Raw genomic sequence first — 18,234 nt, forward strand, 5'->3', positions numbered from 1 at the left:
TCTTCATCCACTTTTAAACTTTATATACAAAACCCTAAATCCCTCTTGGGTGGCCATCCCCTTTTTACATGGCCAAGATCATGGCCTAGGCCCTTTTACCCATTGTCCTTCTATCTTCCTAGCGTCCTTCATATCGCCCATCTACCTTTACAATTTGCATGAGTGAGAGCCCAACGGTCTTTTACAAAATAAATCATGGTGCACCTTGTGTTTTTTTTACACAATTATTGACTTGCGATTTTTCTTGTACACCTCTCTCCTTGATTTAGGACTTTTTTGTACTTCTTGTGTTTCCCTATTTTTCTTGGCATGCCTTCATCTTCCATTTCACTTTTGCCTTGGTCTTGTCTTCTGCTTTAGATTTTTTGGATTTTCCACCTTGTTCGTTCGAGGGTTAACACCATCTCTTGTCAAGTATTTACATTGGGATATTGTAATCAAAGATTGCTCAAGCTATAACAAACTCATGGGATAATATTATATCAGAGGCAACATGGACAAGCATTGAAGAAAGTAGGGGTTTTCCCGAGTCCTTGAATTTCTTGGCCAAAAAGCCTTTGATCCCCCTTTCTCTCCCTAAAAAGAGAATCCTAGACTGTGCAACAAGCTCATGGGGAAAGGAATTAGCAAGTAGCATGGCATTTAGGACGAACTTTTGGCTTCTTGATGAGCTAAGAACAAAGTTCTAGCTGGACAATTAGGAATGCACTCGGCTAGAAAAAGGACAATCTAAAAAAAAAGAGATTATTGGCCAACATTGATAATCAAAGATAGTACACAATTTATCAAGGCACTCAAATCTTAGTTAGGGAAGTCCTCTAACTAGATGCAAGAAAGAGAAAGACTTTACTCCAAAGGATCAGCAATTTATCATTAAGCTCTCCATGACATGGAAGGATAATTTCCAAAGACCAAGCTCAAGACTTGGAAGAAGAGGGTTAGAAAAGTTTGGATAGCTACCCCTTCAATTAAAGTAATCTGGAAAGTTCTAGCCAACAAGCTTCCCATAAAGTAGGGGCTTGCTAGGATCTTCAACAAGTCTCCTATTTGTATTTTATGCAAAAGAGAATCTAAGAGTACATACTATCTTTTCTAAGAGTGGAGATAAACTAAACAAATCTAGAACAAACTAAAGAAATTGATGCATGCAATTGGTTTTGATTCGAATATAACACACAAGGTCATCTTGTTTGGAGATGTAGCAAGCTTAATTTAGGAGTCCCTCAAGCTCCGGGATCTTCGTAGAGAAGTGACAATTGCTTGTATATGGAGAGAAAGGAATGAAAGGATGTCCAAAAAGGAGAGCACACTTTCAAAGCAGCTTTGGCTTGCATGAAGGTGGTCTGAGTGTAGTCCAAGTTATTTCGGGTTTTGGAGTTCGTGGGTGCCCTTAGTTGAGAAGGGCATGGAATTATTTTCATGTCGATATAGCTTCTCGCATTATTTAAAAAAAGGGGGGGGTGAACCTTTGTCATCGACAAGGACAGGGATGGGAAAAGTGACGTCATAGTTTTCAAATTTTGATATTCCAAATATGTATTATCTTTTGGCGCTCTAAAGGTGGAGTAAAGAAAGATGAAAAAGGGTCCATGCATGCAACGATGGCGGATCTCAAGTTGAGGCCCGCTTCGAGGTCCCGTTTCTTCTGTATGCGATGTCGGCATGCAAATGCAACAACGACAAAGAAAGAGAGGACGACTGGGTAGACGACGAAGACGAAGAATTCGTGGAAGTTTTAGTACTAAAAGAAAGCCGCAGTCCCTGCCTTTCGGCAGACAACCTGCGTTTCCTGCTTCCATTTATTAATGGTGCGCTGGTCACGCATGAAGAAGATCGCAGCGCTCTCTTAAAAGGACCGCACAGGACGACACCCGCTCGCGGCAGCTGAACGTGGCACGAGCCAGAATCTCTGATCGTGGAAGCTTATTATCCGTTCTTTTGCCATGGCTACTCGAGGTCGTGATCTCTCGTTCTCTTTCCTGTGCAGTTCAGCAAGTTTCCTTTTTCAAAGTTCTTTTCTCCTAACATGGATACCTTAAGACGTGTGTAATAATCCACTTCTGAAAAAACTAGAGATGTCTGTCGATATTTCCAAAGGCCTGTATAGCAGCACGTTCTTACATCTCCCCTTCATTACTGCATTGCTTTGATCATGGATATGTTCGAATGTCCGTATTTCAACACGTTCCTTTTACATCTCCCGTTCATTACCTTGCTTTTATTATTAGGCACATTCAAAGCCGATAGTTTAGAAAGTCGATCATTTAGATTGTTATGGGATTAATCGAATTCTTGCGAACAAACCCTGAGAATAAAACGATCTTTATAGCTAGAAATTCATGTCAAGCTCGAAGTAAGTCTAGTTAGCATGAACACACTTTGTCGACTCGATGAAACACACAACGGGTTTGTGAAATGAAGGCTTCAGAAAGAAATGCCACAGAGAATTAGAAACTAGGTTTCTGATTTACAAACAACGTGTCAGGTCAAGAAATAAGACAAACAAGGCATTATTCTGTATTTTTTGTCCAAGAATTACGAACTAGGTTTTGAGGTCAGAAAGTACAAGCCTCAAGAAACGATTCCCGGTTTCTGAATCACTAACCATATTTGAGTTCAAGAGCCTTTTTTTGTCTAAGGATTACAAACCAGCTTTCTGAATCTCAAAATCAAGGGTTTGTCAATCACAAACCAGATCATAAGGCTCAATAAGATCATTTTTTTCCTTTATCATGCAACTTCACCGACAAACCAGGTCTCTGAAACGCAAGCCAGATTTCTAAATAACAATCAAGGTTTTTGAGCTCCATCTTGAAGAAATGATTCCGCTTTCGTTGTCTTACAAACCTTTAGAAATGGTTTGTGAGATTAGGAGACAAAAACCTCGAAAAACCATTTTGTTTTGTCCGGCACACCTACTTAAGTAGTTCTCCCTCCCTCTTACTGCCATGGATTTTCCTAGTTATTGAGCTTTTGACAAACAGGCCAGTTTTAAGCTCGAAACATGTGTAGATTCAAGGTAAAAAGGACTTCAGAAATTGCTCCTAAAGAGATGCCTTGCAAGCAATGTTCAGGAGAAATACTGTTTCTCGCTGCCTTGCCAGTATTGTTAAGTAAAAATACTGCCGAGAAACATACACAAATCCCATTGGGCTCATCTCAAACTGGCATACCAAGCAATTTGGACGTACATTTTTAGAAATTTACTCTATTTCAAGAAATTGCTTTGCACAATTACTGAGTTGCGCTGTTTATAGTTCGGGACTTTAGAGATGCCTGGTTTGTAGCTTAATAAAAAATTTGCTCGCGAGAATGATATTTCTGAACTTTTTCGAATCAATTCCCTTGTACTTCTGCAATACTTGAGAATTACTCTTTAGGAATTCTCAATTCATCTTTTCATGAAATCATGTACAGGTTAACCCCTCAAATGGTTTGCAGACAAATACTGCATATATAAGTTAGACATATTGCTTTACATATGCTACAAGCATTTAAATACCCAAGTCTTTTGTTTCCTGATGTCTCAAACAGGGACTGTGATTGATTTGGCCTTCCAGAAATTGAGTGTCAAGTCCCAGAGTCCCCATAAAATCTCTGAAGCAGGTATTTCTCTACCATTGTGAGTGTGGGATAATTTGTGGCCTTTCAAGATGCTTCAAGAAATAATGCAAAATTGTACATGCTTTCAGTTCAGGTTCGCTAATAAACATTATGTTGGCAATTCTTCAATAAAGTTTACGAGACATGTTTAAAACAATGGTCCCTTTTTCAATAACGCCTGGTACTTTTGACCATTGAGTTGCTGTACTGAAATGTTATTTTGATGGTGCTTGTGGCCTTTTCAGCTGGTTCAACAAACTTTGCATTGTTATTCATGTCCTTAAAGATTTTTCAAACCTGTTTAACAATGATGGGATACTATTTAAATCATGTAAAGCTTAGATCTGTTTGACACGATTTACAAACATGAGATGGTCCAATGAGTTATCGGCAGGGTGTTAATCATATCTTGCTATTTTCAGATTAATCCGTAATTACACATCAGTGCTGTTTACGTGCGCACAATTTTATGCATGTGAATGGATGGCTTTTCTTCCTTCGTACTTCCATTTTCCTCTTTTCATGAGATCTTCAATCTAGCTTCTTTTAACACTTATGTCTGTGGGCTTGTGATATTGTCATATCATGCTTGCTGTGAGGCTGAAACCTTTGCAACTTTTTTATGCATGCTGCAAAGCAGAATATTAGACAGTTAAAACGTGCTATAAGAACTGCGTAGGCAACTTGGTAAGTACTATTAAACATAGAAGAGCTTGTAATTCATGCTATGCGAGCTGTGAGGTTGAAGATCTGCATCTTGCTATGTATGCGGCATGATGTGAGGTTGAAGGTTTTGTCTTGTTATGTATGCTGCAAGAGCAGAATAGAAGGTAACGATGCTGTGAGGGGACTTCATGTTGACATATTGTGATTTTGTATTAAATTTCAGGTCTTGAGAGCAATGGAGATGTGCCAAGAACAGGACTTGTGTTGACATAGTGTGATTTTGTATTAAATTTCAGGTCTTGAGAGCAATGGGGATGTGCCAATTAGAACAGGCCTGATTGTGTGCTTCGGTGAGATGCTGATAGATTTTGTTCCTACACTTGGAGGTTACTCATTGGCTGACGCTCCATCATTCAAAAAGGCACCAGGTGGAGCACCTGCAAATGTTGCAGTAGGCATTGCGAGACTTGGGGGGCATTCTGCTTTTATAGGAAAGGTATCTGAGCCATCACATTGACCTATTGATTTCAAGGATGTCTACTGTTTTGCTTGTTGGCAGCATCCTTATTCAGAAATATACAAGATAATCTGAATCTTTTGACACTTCTAGAACTGCCATCAGCTCATTGTTGCAGCATGCATGAGAACTAATCTGGGCCTTTTGGCATCAGGTTGGTGATGATGAGTTTGGATACATGCTGAAGGGCATTTTAAGTCATCATGGTGTAGACTCTACTGGGGTTGTATTTGACAGCCATGCTCGAACTGCTCTTGCATTTGTGACTTTGCGAGAGGATGGAGAACGAGAATTTATGTTTTACAGAAATCCAAGTGCGGATATGCTACTGCAAGAGGCTGAATTGAATTTTGACCTGATATCAAGGGTGAGTTCCTTTTTTTGCTGAGGTCATCAAGACTTGGCAGATTGAGATTCAGTAGAAATGTGCTTTTATGTTGAATCCGACTATATATCTAGGGTTTCAGTTCTGACCTAATGTTTAGAGTGTTCGCTAAGCTTTCTAACTATTCTGACAACCTGACAACTGGAGCAACTTAAAATTTTCACAGGCATCCGTATTTCATTATGGATCCATAAGCTTGATATCGGAACCTTGTAGATCTACACATATCGCTGCCATGCAAGCTGCAAGGAAGGCCGGTGCACTACTTTCTTATGATCCTAATCTAAGAATACCTTTGTGGCCCTCGATTGATGCAGCAAGGCAGGGAATCCTGAGTATCTGGGAGGAAGCCGATGTAATAAAGGTGTTGTAGCCATTTTAAACTTCGCAGAGGCTAACGTTGAACTTCATTTCACTAGGTTTCAGATTTGAGAGGAGTTGCTTCTTTTTCCTTTGTCCCTCCGGTTTTAGGTGAGCGAGGAAGAAGTCGCTTTTCTTACTTGTGGAGATCAAAGTAGCGATGATGTGGTGTTGCGGCTTTGGCACTCAAGTCTCAAGTTGCTACTTGTAACAGGAGGGCAGGAAGGCTGCAGATACTATACAAAGGTAACTAGGACCTGTTACATATCAAGCCTGGACACGTTGAAATTTATTTCCAATGTGCCAAATATTACTATTGAGGGGAAGGTACTATGCTGCATGTTGACATGTATTTCTGCCTTGTTACTGTCATATGTGAGTGTTTGGACGTAGCAAATGGTTGAAATGCTCTTATATGTAAGATGCTCATCATAGGCGTTCTAACTTCTATGAGTGCACATCTTTGTTCGTTTAATAATTGTGGTTTAGATCACAAAATGTTGCTGGTTTCTGGATTCAAGATGGCACAGGTGTTTGTTCACCATGACACGCCACACCTTTGCTTCCTTATTATTGTCTCGTATTTGTTTTGTTTTGATTGCTCAATTGTTTAAGCGGACCAACATTTCTTTACATGTGATTGATTCACATTTGTACTGTTTTTATGTTTACATTAATAGAACAGCATTAATATTTTTTAAAATTTTAGGTTGCTTAAAAATGAAAGTTTCAATTACGATGGTCTCTTTCTATTTAGGTTGCTTAAAAATCAGTTACGATCTTCTCTTTCTATTTAGGTTGCTTGAAAATCAGTGGTTATATAGAGTTTACCCTTTTTTTCCTTTTTGTTTAGCTCATTTAAGAACTAACGTCGTTTCTTTTAGGTGGCTTATAAATCAAGGGTTGAATTACCAGAAACTAACAAAAAATTTACTTCTTTCTGAGATTTGTACTATCATATCCTACTAGGTGCTCCGTGCCTAGACTCGCCCCGGTGGCGGGCGCGATTTTTGCAGGCAGGGGCGCGTGCTGGATGCGTGGCACCCGCCCCCAAGTTCTCTTTTTTTTCTTGTGGGGGAGGTGGGGGGCTGCCTGCCACCTCTCCTTAACTAATAGTATAGATACAAAAGTATTAAGGTTATTTTTTGTTTAGGTTGGTTGAGGATTAGGATTGAGTCAGGCTGCTTAAGAATTGATGTCTGAATCACCATTAGTACTTAAGGTTTAACTCAGAAAGCCAAAAAGTTAGGGTTTGGATCAATAAAAACCAGTCTTTGAATCACCACCAAAACCTATGATCTTTGTCAGTTTATACCGTGTCTTCAACAAAAACCAAGGTTTGAATCACCACCAAATCCCATATTTGTCAGTTTATACCATGGTTTTTAATGCAAAATCCCATCAGAAATTAAGGTTTGAATCAGATAGCCTAAGAATTAATGTTTGAATCATCAAAAGCAAGGGTTTGAATCACCACAAATACCTATCTTTGTCAGTTTGCATCATTATATCCTATGCAAAAGCATGGATTCTTTGTCAACACACAGGTGATTGACATTTTCTTAAATCCAGGATTTCCATGGAAGAGTTCCTGGCTTTAAAGTGAGTGCAGTTGACACAACAGGTGCTGGTGATGCTTTTGTTGGTGGTATTCTGAGTCAACTTGTCAATGACAAGTCATTATACAAGGTATGAAAGTGGCATGACTGTGACAAGGGTACAATCTCAAATGCACAAGCCGTTGAGCCAGGCATCATTTCTAGTGTTCTGAACGGAAAATTTTTCAGGATGAAACTCGCTTGAAAGAAGCTCTTAGATTTGCAAATGCCTGTGGGGCTTTGACAACCACCGAAAGAGGAGCCATTCCAGCCTTGCCAGACAAAGACACTGTTTTAAGACTTATCAGTAAGATCACCTCATTGATGTGTTGCATGACCTCCGTGTGTTGCATAGCACAGCTTTCATTCTATTTTTATTATAGTTCGTTGTTGTATTCTTTGAACTCCTTTACCTTGTCCATGGTACAGCTGATGGTGATAATAAGAAGATGCCCCGAGTGCCTTCATGGCAGACTATATCACAATGGAGAGTGCCATCTCGCCCACATTCCTCAGAGTCCTTAGCAGAACTTGTAAAGACGTAGTTTGGTCAAGTGAAAACTGTGGATCCGGACAGCTGATGGTGGTAATAAGAAAATGCCCTGTGCGCCTTCATGGCAGACTATATCGCAATGGAGAGTGCCTTCTCGCTCACATTCCTCGACCTGTCCTTAACAGAACTTGTAAAGTAGGTTGTTCAAGTGTGAGTGGATCAAGATCAAATGATCTGCAAGTTGTGTTGTGCTACGTTTTATAGATAATTACAGCCATTTTTGTCTTCGTGGGTTTTCTGTTAGAGTTCTATCCCCTGCTAACGCATGTGATGTAATTTGTGAGTAGTTTTTCTTTATGGTGCAGACAACTGTGTGATGTAAGTCTTTGAAAAGTGACTAATTTTTTTCACCAGCCTTGTAAGACTGATCAGTATCTCATTGCGCACTCCATTTCAGAGTTTGTCTTGTTTAAAACGAATCTGTCTATAGTATAGCTAACGGTGATGCTGAGATGCACTATCCACTTCCATGGCATAACAAGTCGAAAGATGACTGTCAATAGTACCCCGGCTTAAAACTACCGTGCATCCGAATAATGACTGCCAGTACTATATTGGTGCAACTTACATCTTTAACGTGATTTCTTCTAAACTTACTTAATAGAAGGTGTTCTGTAATTGGGATGTCTAGACGGCTCAACTCGTTTAGATTTTAGAACGAATATGAAAATGATTCAAGACTGCAGCTAAATTTACATCTACAGTGGATTTACATACACGCAGCTATGAATACTGTGCTATTTAGTGCTTTTAGAGACTTTGAGCAACACTTTATAGTCCACTTGTATTTTTAGTAGATAAGCTTTAGTGTTCAAAGCCAGTCATCAGACTTTGAGATCAGACTGGTGTGTTACAGGTCTAATGCGTAATGTATCTTTTACTTGATATTTTAATGGGAACTCGTATGTTAAGCATACTGGGAAAAAGGGCATTCTGCACTTGCGCATCTTAGCACAAAAGATTACAGAATCTGTAGACAACAGGGGATGGTGCTGCTTTGAACAGGTTCTCATCATGTCAAGAGTACTCTCAGGAAGCGGATTGGCTGAGGATGTAAGAGGTATTTCAAGGGGTGAAACCTCCAAACATGAAAGGATTGAGGACACCGTTGAGACCATGAATCACCACAAATTGATCATGGTAGAGGTCTGGTGCCACAATCTCGACGTAGTCGATGCTGAGTCTTTGCTGGCGATCAGTCTCTCCGCGTGTGCTGGTAACCACGATACTGTGGCTGGGAAGGAGGGTAGGGATCTTGTGTCCGAGAGGCAAGCATGTGAGGTTTTGATAGGACAAACGTTGGGTGGCTACGTGGTATTCTGCGAGCTCCATAGTGCGAGGGAGGCCCAGGACCACAGAGGCGTCTGCTGGGATGAATAAGGTGAAGTCTTGGGAAGTGGCTGCAGCTGGCCGGAGCTTCATGAGCTCCATCATTCTGGGGACGATTGTGTGGATCTCTGTGGTGTGATTTGTGAGGACGGGGGACACGACGTTTGCTACTGAAGCACCGCGGATACTTATAAGCAATATGGCGAGCTGTGGCACTACTGTGAGAAACAGAAAGGCGATGGTTGTGATTTTGAGGTGGGAAAAGCAGCAGTATAATGGAGCCATACCGCAATGCTGCTCTCGTGTGTGGGGCATGCATGAGAAAGGGATTGCTGTACTGAGACACGCTTTAATGGCATGGTGGCGATGGACGGACATTTTGGAAGTGTTTAATGATGGTGGATGCTTAAGAGGGTGAAAATCAACTTCTTATCTTTTGCGGTGTGTACATGATAATATCAGTAGGTATTGACACCGCACTGTAATGGTGCTGCAAGCCCAGAACTTCTCATCTTTTGGCTGCACATCAAGCGAAACAAGGCGACGATTAAAGGTTCTTTCCGAGGGCGGCGAACAGGAAAACTTCTTATCTTGAGTTCTACCTATATCAATTGGAAAACCTTCACTTTCTTGTGTGTTGTGCCGAGTTAAAGAGAACCTCCTCGTCTTTACCCTCAACTTTACGTTGGCTACTTTTTGCAAGAATCTACTAAACCTTATGTTCTTGTTTGAATGGAACTTTAGGTTACTACCATTTGTGCCTTAGTTGTAAAGGTGAATTCTAGTACTTGACGAGTCACAACATCAGTGGAATGTCAGTCACTACTCGTTGGAGATCAAGTGCTACTCTTTATTCTTTGGAGATCAAGTACTAGTCTCTAAAACATAGGTTTATGTGTGAGAACCAAGGCCGCTTGATTGTGATGCGTGTCATAGTTGGCTTATTGATATAAGAGTAAAAAATAATTTACAACATCCCAAAGGTAGCTCAAAACTTACTTTGATAAAAGGGAGTAACACTCTCTCTAAGACCCAACTTATGTTACTTCGCTACCTTGAAAAATGTCGCCTTCACATAAGGAACACCTTAAACGCACTATCAATATTCATTTCCTCAAACTTGCACCACCTTACACTATTTGAGTTAGTGACCACCCATACTTTCTTAACAATGACCACTCTTATAATTAGCTTACAATATACAAGCTTCATCGAGCAAAGTTTTACTTGCTTTTATGGTGCTATGGAAACCAAAAATAAACATCTCTCAATCTCCACCATATTTTCCCAACAAAGGCACTCTCACAAAAGTGGTGGAAAACGTGTTTCTTTTTTACAGAAATGCATGAGGAATTGATGTTTGTGAATCTCCCAATCTTCTTAATAGGTAGCTTTTGAAATAACATCCTTGAAGGAGATTCCTTAGTAGGACATTCAATTTGTTTGACAACATAGCAACCTATACCCTCTTACACACCTCATACACACTCTCAAGGAATCATTGGGAAAGCATTTATCTTGAACTTCTTAAGCTTACGTTAACTTAGCCAACTTAATCTTCTTGTAATAGGACCAATATAAGAAAGGGTTCCCTTCTTAGAATTTACCTCTTGTAGCCAATCAATCTCCTTAGAGGTAAGATGGAACTCCTCCCTAATTGCCTCCCAAGCCTTTCATTTATATTTCTACATCCTAAAGGTCCATGCATTCGAAATGCCTTTGCTAGCCATTTTGGATGTAGTCAATGGCTCTTCAAGAATCAAAAGACAACCCACCTCATAACTTTTGTAGGCTTCTAAATTGACTTTAAAATAGAGAGGGGTCAGTCTTGATATCTCCACTTCAAATAGCCTCGCCAATTATACTTCTCTAGTAATTGATCAAACATTTAGTTGTGTGAAACATGGATAGCTAATCTAATCTTGATGCATAAGAACATGTTAGACCAATGTATTTTAGCTTTGACCTTTGATAAACATTGTCCTTACATAATATAATACTTAACAATAAGATTCCATGGTTGTTTCCAACCTCACCTCTAAACAATGACAATATTTTCCTCTTTGCTTTATCCATTAATGTTTTTAGGCACACCTCTCCTCCATTTTGGCAATCATTTGATCCCATCTAATAGCCACCCTCCATAAGAAGACTCTAAATAGTGCTTAGAATCAATCCCATTTTGGTCTTAAAATGATCCAACTCCTTTTCCAACTTGACTTGGAAAATTGAAATTTTGTACCAACAACAAACATAGTATATGAAGACGATGTTCTTAAGCACAACCATCCTCTCTCTATTAAGCCTCAAGCTAATCCTTTCCACAATAGTAGTTTCACCTTAATGTTGTTATATTGTAACATATAGATCCAATACCAATGCTTGTAGCGATATAATTAGTCTTTAGAAAGATTTCCCATGTTGTCTATTAGTGTCACCATAAAGCCATCATGATTAGTGTCGGTATAGGTGATGTTATACTAGCACCAATAGCTCCACTAATATCAATGGTTTTTTATTAAAATATTGATGCTAATAGTGGGGGTAGTAGGGGTGGGTACATGCATGTAGCCCTACAACCCTTCTAATAGTGGGGGTGGTAGGGTACATACATGCAGCCCTTCTAACCATATGGGTTTAATATTCTTCTATATTTTATTTACAATCAACCATACAACTAAGTTTCAAAGCTTGTACATTATGATTCATCGAAAATAAGTAATCCATCGATTGAATAACCAAAAAAGCACAATGATAATATGACTAACATAGTACTATAGTAAGCAATAGGATAGAACAATGATAGGAAAAGGTCTGTATGTATTATACAAATCGCTCAATTCCAACCACATACAATGAAGGAAAAATGTGTTTATGAAAAAAGCTATATACAATCAATCAAAAAAAGTATGTATAGAGCACAATGCCAAAAAAGAGAAGGATGCTCCATGAATCCAATCTTAGGCTATAGTTGGTCACCATCCAATGGTTCATTCTAATGTTAATGGATAATTCGAAAGAGCTTTGCAACATAACCAAATATCAATCCAAATTAGATAATGGATCATAAGAACTAAAAATTTGGTATGCTTTCAAAAGAGACATGATATACCAAACCACCCCATGTATAGAGCTTGTCGATAAGTGCAGTCAAACTATGTACATATCATGTCTCCAGGCCTATAGGATTGTGATTTGTAATGGAGTTCTCTAGCAAAAAAGATAAATTAGTATTGTTAAACTCACGTTATCACTATAAACGACACAAAAAAAAGGAAATTAAACATAACAAATTAAGAACTTACAGAATCCTCTAAATAAGTCATGTGGCCACCACTGCCAAGGTGGTGCATTACTCTCGACTCTAGTTGTGGCCTCACCACCTCCCATTACTACTACCACCTCTATGGAAAGGAAGCTATCTCCTCTCTAAGCTTCTTCTAGTCCTCCTAATCTAGCCACTTGGGCTTCCCTATGCCACTTTTTACTGCCTTCCATGCATGTGATTGTTTGTGAAATATATCAGCATACATTTGCACCATCATCCATTTTGTGGAGAAGTGGTTAGTTGCAAAAGGTATTGGAAACCCCTCACGCAAGGACACTATCACACAATCCTTGCTAAATTTTTTGTATGTTTTTCCAGTGATCCAATGTATTGTGCTAAAAACTTGCACTGAGTATCCATAGCATGGTGGGATACGTCTAGTATATGCTCTCTCCCATCTCATAGAACACTCCTGGGCATAACCAAGAGATCCCTATATATCCAATATACCTATAGAAGAGGCACCTATAGGAGTGGTACCTATTATGAGATGGGACCACAACTCTGCTCTTGAGACTAGACTAGATGCAAGATTTGTTACAAGAATTCTGATTGTAAGGTAATCCCACGTAGGGGCATAAGGTATAATGATAACTTAACAAGATACAAAAAATCCCACAACTTGGAACCGTTGGTATAGACAACAAGATTCGATAGTATATGAAGGATCCCAAAACTCGAGATCGTAGGTATGGATACAAGATACTAGAATTGCAAGATCTCCCTCAACGGGGATGAACAAGATACAATATAGTACCAGACAAGATCACGTACTACAAGATTACAAGGTGATAAGACAATATGAGTAAAATGAAAGATAAGACAAGACTAGATACCATGACTAGACAAGAACTAGAATTGGAACTCAAAGTTACTTACTTGAAGATCTCGACTCCTTGAGCCCCCAAGACTAGCATTAGCAAGACTAAGGAGCCCTATGGCAAGCCCCTCCTTTTATAGGTGTTGGAGGGCAGCTAAGGATCTTCTAGAATGTTCCATGATGACATCATCAATGATGCAATGATAACATGGTATATCTTTTAGAAGATTCTATGATGACATCATTGATGATGTAGATGATGGCATGGCATATCTTTTAGCAGGCTCTATGATGACATGGCAAGAATGGGTTCTCATGGTTGGCTTGAGGATGTCCTATTAAGGGTGCATTCGCATGGGATGTGGATTCATATGGTATGAGTAAGAATTAGTTCGTATACTTGATCATGGCATGTCCATGACATCCCCCCTCCTCTAGTGACAAGTTCCACAAGGAGTGGCTTGGTGGCTTGGTCCAAGGTTTTGTTGGATTCCTCTTATAAAATTCTTTAACTTTGAGAGGTGCTCTTTAGAGATATTCTATAGGTTCCCAAGTGCAATCATTGATGTCATATCCTTTTCAGTGAACAAGGTATTCCAATGGAGCTGTGGAGATCCTTGAGTCTAAGACATGCTCCTAAGGAGTCCATCTATAACAAATCATCTATATAACATGCGTTCAAAAGATATTAAGAAATACCCTTTCTTTACATGCTATAAGTCCTTAAAATGACCCTGTTTACTTTACTAAACTTATGGATTTTTTAAAAATTGTAATTAAAAATCCCTTTTGTAAATATAATCTTGTAAATTTTACTAAATTTAATACCCTTTCTTTTGAACTCACGTGGTACCTTACATGTTCTATAAGGTGGACTCCCCGAGGACATGCTCGGCCTCAAATTCTTCATGATCTTCAATCTGGACAGGTAGTGGGAGATTTGATCTCTCTCCCCTCAGTTGTGATCTACGGTATAGCTCGAGCAAGGAAACGTGGAAGACTAGGTGGACCTTCATGGTGCTTGGGAGTTGGAATCAGTAAGCAACTAGATTGATCTGGGCTAGATAGTGAAGGGCCCAAATCTTTGGTGGTCTAGCTTGGTGGAGGGCCTTGTTGTCTAGAGGTTATGCTTCAGTAACCACACTTTATTAATGGCTTTGTACACTAGATGTTGGAGACAATGCTGGTCCGCATAGTGCTTGTATTGATTCTGAGTCTTTTGGGTTTGTTGCTTGAGTTCTTGGTGTATATTTGTTAGATGTTAGGCTTTATCTCAGACACACAGTTCTTTACTTGCTTGGAGAGATATACATCCATCCTTGGATGCTGGCCATAGTTTGCAAAGAAAGGAGTTTTCTTGGTAGATGCATGGATATCATTATTATAAGCAAACTTTGCAAAGGGCAAGAGCTCAAACCAATCATTCTAATGGTAGTTGATGGTGCAGTTGAGATATTGGTCCAAGACTTGATTTACCTATTCTATTTGACCATTAGTCTATGGATGATTGGTTGTGGATAACTTAACTTGGACCCAAAGAAGGTGGCAAAGGCTCTTCCAAAAATTAGATATGAATTGGGAACCCCGATCTTGTTGATCATGTCATCTAGGAGTCCATGTAATCTGAAAACGTATCTGAGGAAGAGTCTAGCAATAGCTATGCATGTGATGGTCTTAGTGGTAGGGATAAAATGTGCCATTTTTATGAACATGTCTACCACAACAATAATAGAGCCATATTTGTCTAATTTGGGAAGATCTGTTATGAAATCCATGGACAAAGGAGCATCGTCGCACTGGAATGGGCAAGGGTTGCAGGAGGCCATGTGGTTTGTGACGAGGTACCTTGGCCCTATTCCAGGTATCAGATGATTTTATTTATTCCTTAACTTCTTTCCACATCTAGGGCCACCAAAAATCTCTTAAAATAAGCTCTACGGTCTTATTAACTCCAAAGTGTCCTGTTGTTGGGGTCACATGGCGTTGTTGAGTACCTTGAGTCTCAACTTTCTTGGAGGGATGTAAAGTAGATCCTTATAGGATAACAATCCATTAGTTTCTAAAACTCACAAACTTCATTTCCTTTTCCTTCTTGATTTTTTCTCTTGACATTGTTGGCCAAATCATCATGTGTCAAGGCTTCATGGATTAACTGGATCAAGGTAGGATCATCTTGGTGACAAATTGGAGATGGCTGCTAGCTAGAGGTTCTCTAGCTTGAGTAGTATTGCTCATTGTTGATCAAAAGCTTCTCCTTCCTTTTTAGGTGTGCGAGGTAGGATCTTCTTGATAAAGCATCTGATTGGCATTGTTGGCATTCAAGGCAATAGGTGATGATAAAGTCAAACCTAGATAAGAAGTTACTCTACCAAGATTGTCTTCAATTGAGGATATGGGTTGTCATAAAGTAATCTAGATCTTTATGTTTTGTATAGATAATAACTTTATGTGCACCCTCTAGATGAGGACGCTAAGTATCAAAGGCATCTATAATGGTAAGGAGTTCTTTGTCATGGATCTCATATTTTATCTTTGGGGGGGAGAACTTCCATGAGTGGAATGCCATTGGATGCACATGACCATCATCTGCATGCTAGAACAAGATGGCTACTACTAAGGCATAGTCTAATGCATCGGTCTCCAAGAGAAATGGCTTGGTAGGATCTGGATGTACTAGAATTGGGGTAATGGTGGTGAGAGTAGTCTTCAAGGTTTGGAAGGCCTTCTTGGCTTCTAGCATCCATGAGAACTTTGAGTTTCCTATGAGTCTAGTGTGTTGAGAAATGAAAAATGATGTATGCTCTAGGAATAGAGAGCTTGAATCCCATATGCACAATGAGGAGAGTGGAACAACCCAACTTCTATAAAGCATTGTACTTGACTATCACTTTCACAATAATGAATACAATATCATGGTGCTTTCCTCTTTCAGTTAGTGTCATTGTCATTGTCAATCTAATACACAAGATTGTCTTTATGAGTCCAAGCTTCCATCTTGGAACCTAATTCACTTGTGTAACAATTGTCTACTCATTGTCCATATCAACATGAATTTAGTCTGCACCTTTCAACCTCCATAGCTCCTATTATGCTCTAGATCTGACATTTTCACATGGTATCAAAGCTCAACTGAGCATGGCATAACTCTCTTCTTTGCTCTCTCAGTCCCTCTTAACCTCAGGTCAACTGAAATCCAACTCATGGTTTCATTTCTAACTTCCATCTCCACTTGACCTTGTGGCAGCCATAGCCAAAACATCACCTACTTGATTTTGAGTTTCTGAATCTCTCAAACCAGAGCATGTCGCTTCAAGCTCTCTTCTAGAGATCTCTCCCTTGATGCCCTAGGTAATTTTCTATCACTTCAAACATTGACATTGCCCTAGCTATACCTCAGCATTCACAAAAATTGAGCTCACTTCCAAAACTATGCTTGCTAATGTTTGCATGGCCTACTCCTCCTATACACAATGCAGTACTCACCATCACCATAGGGCAACTCAAGCTCTACCTCTAAGCTTTCTCCAGCTCAGAGGGTTCCTTAAATGATCTTCTGTATGAGTTGAAATTTGAGAAAAACCAATCAGATAGAGGAACCCTAACTATGGACTTTGTTATAAGATCCGAGATATATGCTCGACCTTCTTATATACTTAAAAGATATATGGTGAATATTATGCTAGCACAGACAGAGAATAGATGAGAGAAAAGAAATATGTAGAGAGAAAGAGAGAGAGATAGAGGTATTGACAACACACTAGGGATTGGAAGATGGGCCAATCCCCCCCTTATGGAGTTATATTATTGACAGGGAGTAAGCTCCTCCATTACACATAAACCGGTTTTTAACTTGTAGATCTTGGGAACAAGATCATAGTTCCTTGCACGGTATACAATCGGATAACACTTGCACAACTTGGAAGTTGGCACCTTTTGATTCTTCTTGAGTCTCTCCTACACAATATGTGTAGGGCTTTCTTCTTGGTGCTTGATTTCAGCAGAGCTTCCACAGCACTTACACAACTTGAGGGTTGGCGAGCTTGAACTTACACAGATCCTTGCATGGTATACAATTGGCGAGCACTTGCACAACTCGGAAGTTGGCTCCTTTGATCTTCTTGATTTCTCTTCTTCTCTCCTACACAATATGTGTAGGGCTCTCTTCTTGGTTCTCGATTTCAACAGAGCTTCCACAGCACTTTGTGAGACTCAAACCGCCTTCTCTCTTCCTCTTTCATGCATGCAAAATGATGCTTCCTTTCCCTCCTCCACACCTAAGGAGAGCCTCCCTTTTATAGGCTCCAGGAGCTTCTCTTCTTAGAGAGAGACTTGAGTGCCAAGATTAGAAAGGTTGATCTTTATGTAAGATGTGGCTGTTCCATGACCTACTCTGCAGCACCAGTTTTGGAATATCTCTCTGTGCGTTGCTCGGATGGAAAAACTTCAAACACAAAAGTTTTAGATCTCGCCATTTCTAATAACCTTTGCGGCCATTTTTAGAGATTGGTTTTCCATTGCCAGATATTTTAAAAATGGATCCACCATGTCTATTTTAAGAAAAGAAGCTTTTAAACTCTATTCTTAACTTATGGTCCATCCAACCACCTTGAGCCATAGATAAGGAGAGTTCATTAGATTTCCTTGGGCCTCAACCTTAAGATTGACTTCCACACAAAATCTTGTGTCATCTTAGACCTTAGAAAGAGAAAATCACTTCTCTTCTCACTTCTAGAGGATCATGTCTCTCGTCTTTTATAGTGAGAGAATTACCTCTCTCATATTTCTTAGTGAAATAATTACTTCTCTCCTTGATTCATTAAGAGAGAAAAGACCTTAAACCTTGACTTGTAAGGGAGAGGATGATCCTAAATGAATGCAATGCTCATTACACACAAGTAAATGTTTCCAAGCGTCCTTGGATGCACACATAAATACATATACACAATGCTAATGCACTTCCTCTTCTTAGAAATCAATCCATCTTTATTTATGTGTAACTCCTTGGTTCTTGTGTATACTCTTACACTTGGCAGACACTTTTTTTCCTTTTCATAACTTGTACTACCTATACCAAA

The 18,234-nt window shown here is 39.5% G+C and overlaps 1 protein-coding gene across 3 annotated transcripts; it reads left to right on the forward strand.

Annotated features, from left to right (window-relative positions):
* Positions 1-1,611: 1,611 nt before the first annotated feature.
* LOC148019598 (fructokinase-1-like) lies at positions 1,612-8,012 on the forward strand. 3 transcript variants are annotated; one of them, XM_087700777.1, is made up of 9 exons: positions 1,612-1,956; positions 3,535-3,606; positions 4,566-4,765; positions 4,941-5,153; positions 5,338-5,535; positions 5,643-5,777; positions 7,104-7,220; positions 7,319-7,436; positions 7,559-8,012. In XM_087700777.1, the coding sequence occupies exons 1-9, from the start codon at positions 1,944-1,946 to the stop codon at positions 7,672-7,674; spliced, it is 1,182 nt and encodes a 393-aa protein (XP_087556903.1). In that variant the 5' UTR covers positions 1,612-1,943; the 3' UTR covers positions 7,675-8,012. The 3 variants fall into 3 exon arrangements, with proteins under 3 accessions (XP_087556903.1, XP_087556904.1, XP_087556902.1); XM_087700778.1 differs by lacking the exons at positions 1,612-1,956; positions 3,535-3,606 and adding an exon at positions 4,156-4,290; XM_087700776.1 differs by lacking the exons at positions 1,612-1,956; positions 3,535-3,606 and adding an exon at positions 4,321-4,433.
* The last annotated feature ends 10,222 nt before the right edge of the window (positions 8,013-18,234 follow it).

This window comes from Lygodium microphyllum, chromosome 19, assembly GCF_053477565.2.
Source record: "Lygodium microphyllum isolate KBCC chromosome 19, Lygodium_microphyllum_v1.1.10, whole genome shotgun sequence".
Lineage (NCBI taxonomy): Eukaryota > Viridiplantae > Streptophyta > Polypodiopsida > Schizaeales > Lygodiaceae > Lygodium > Lygodium microphyllum.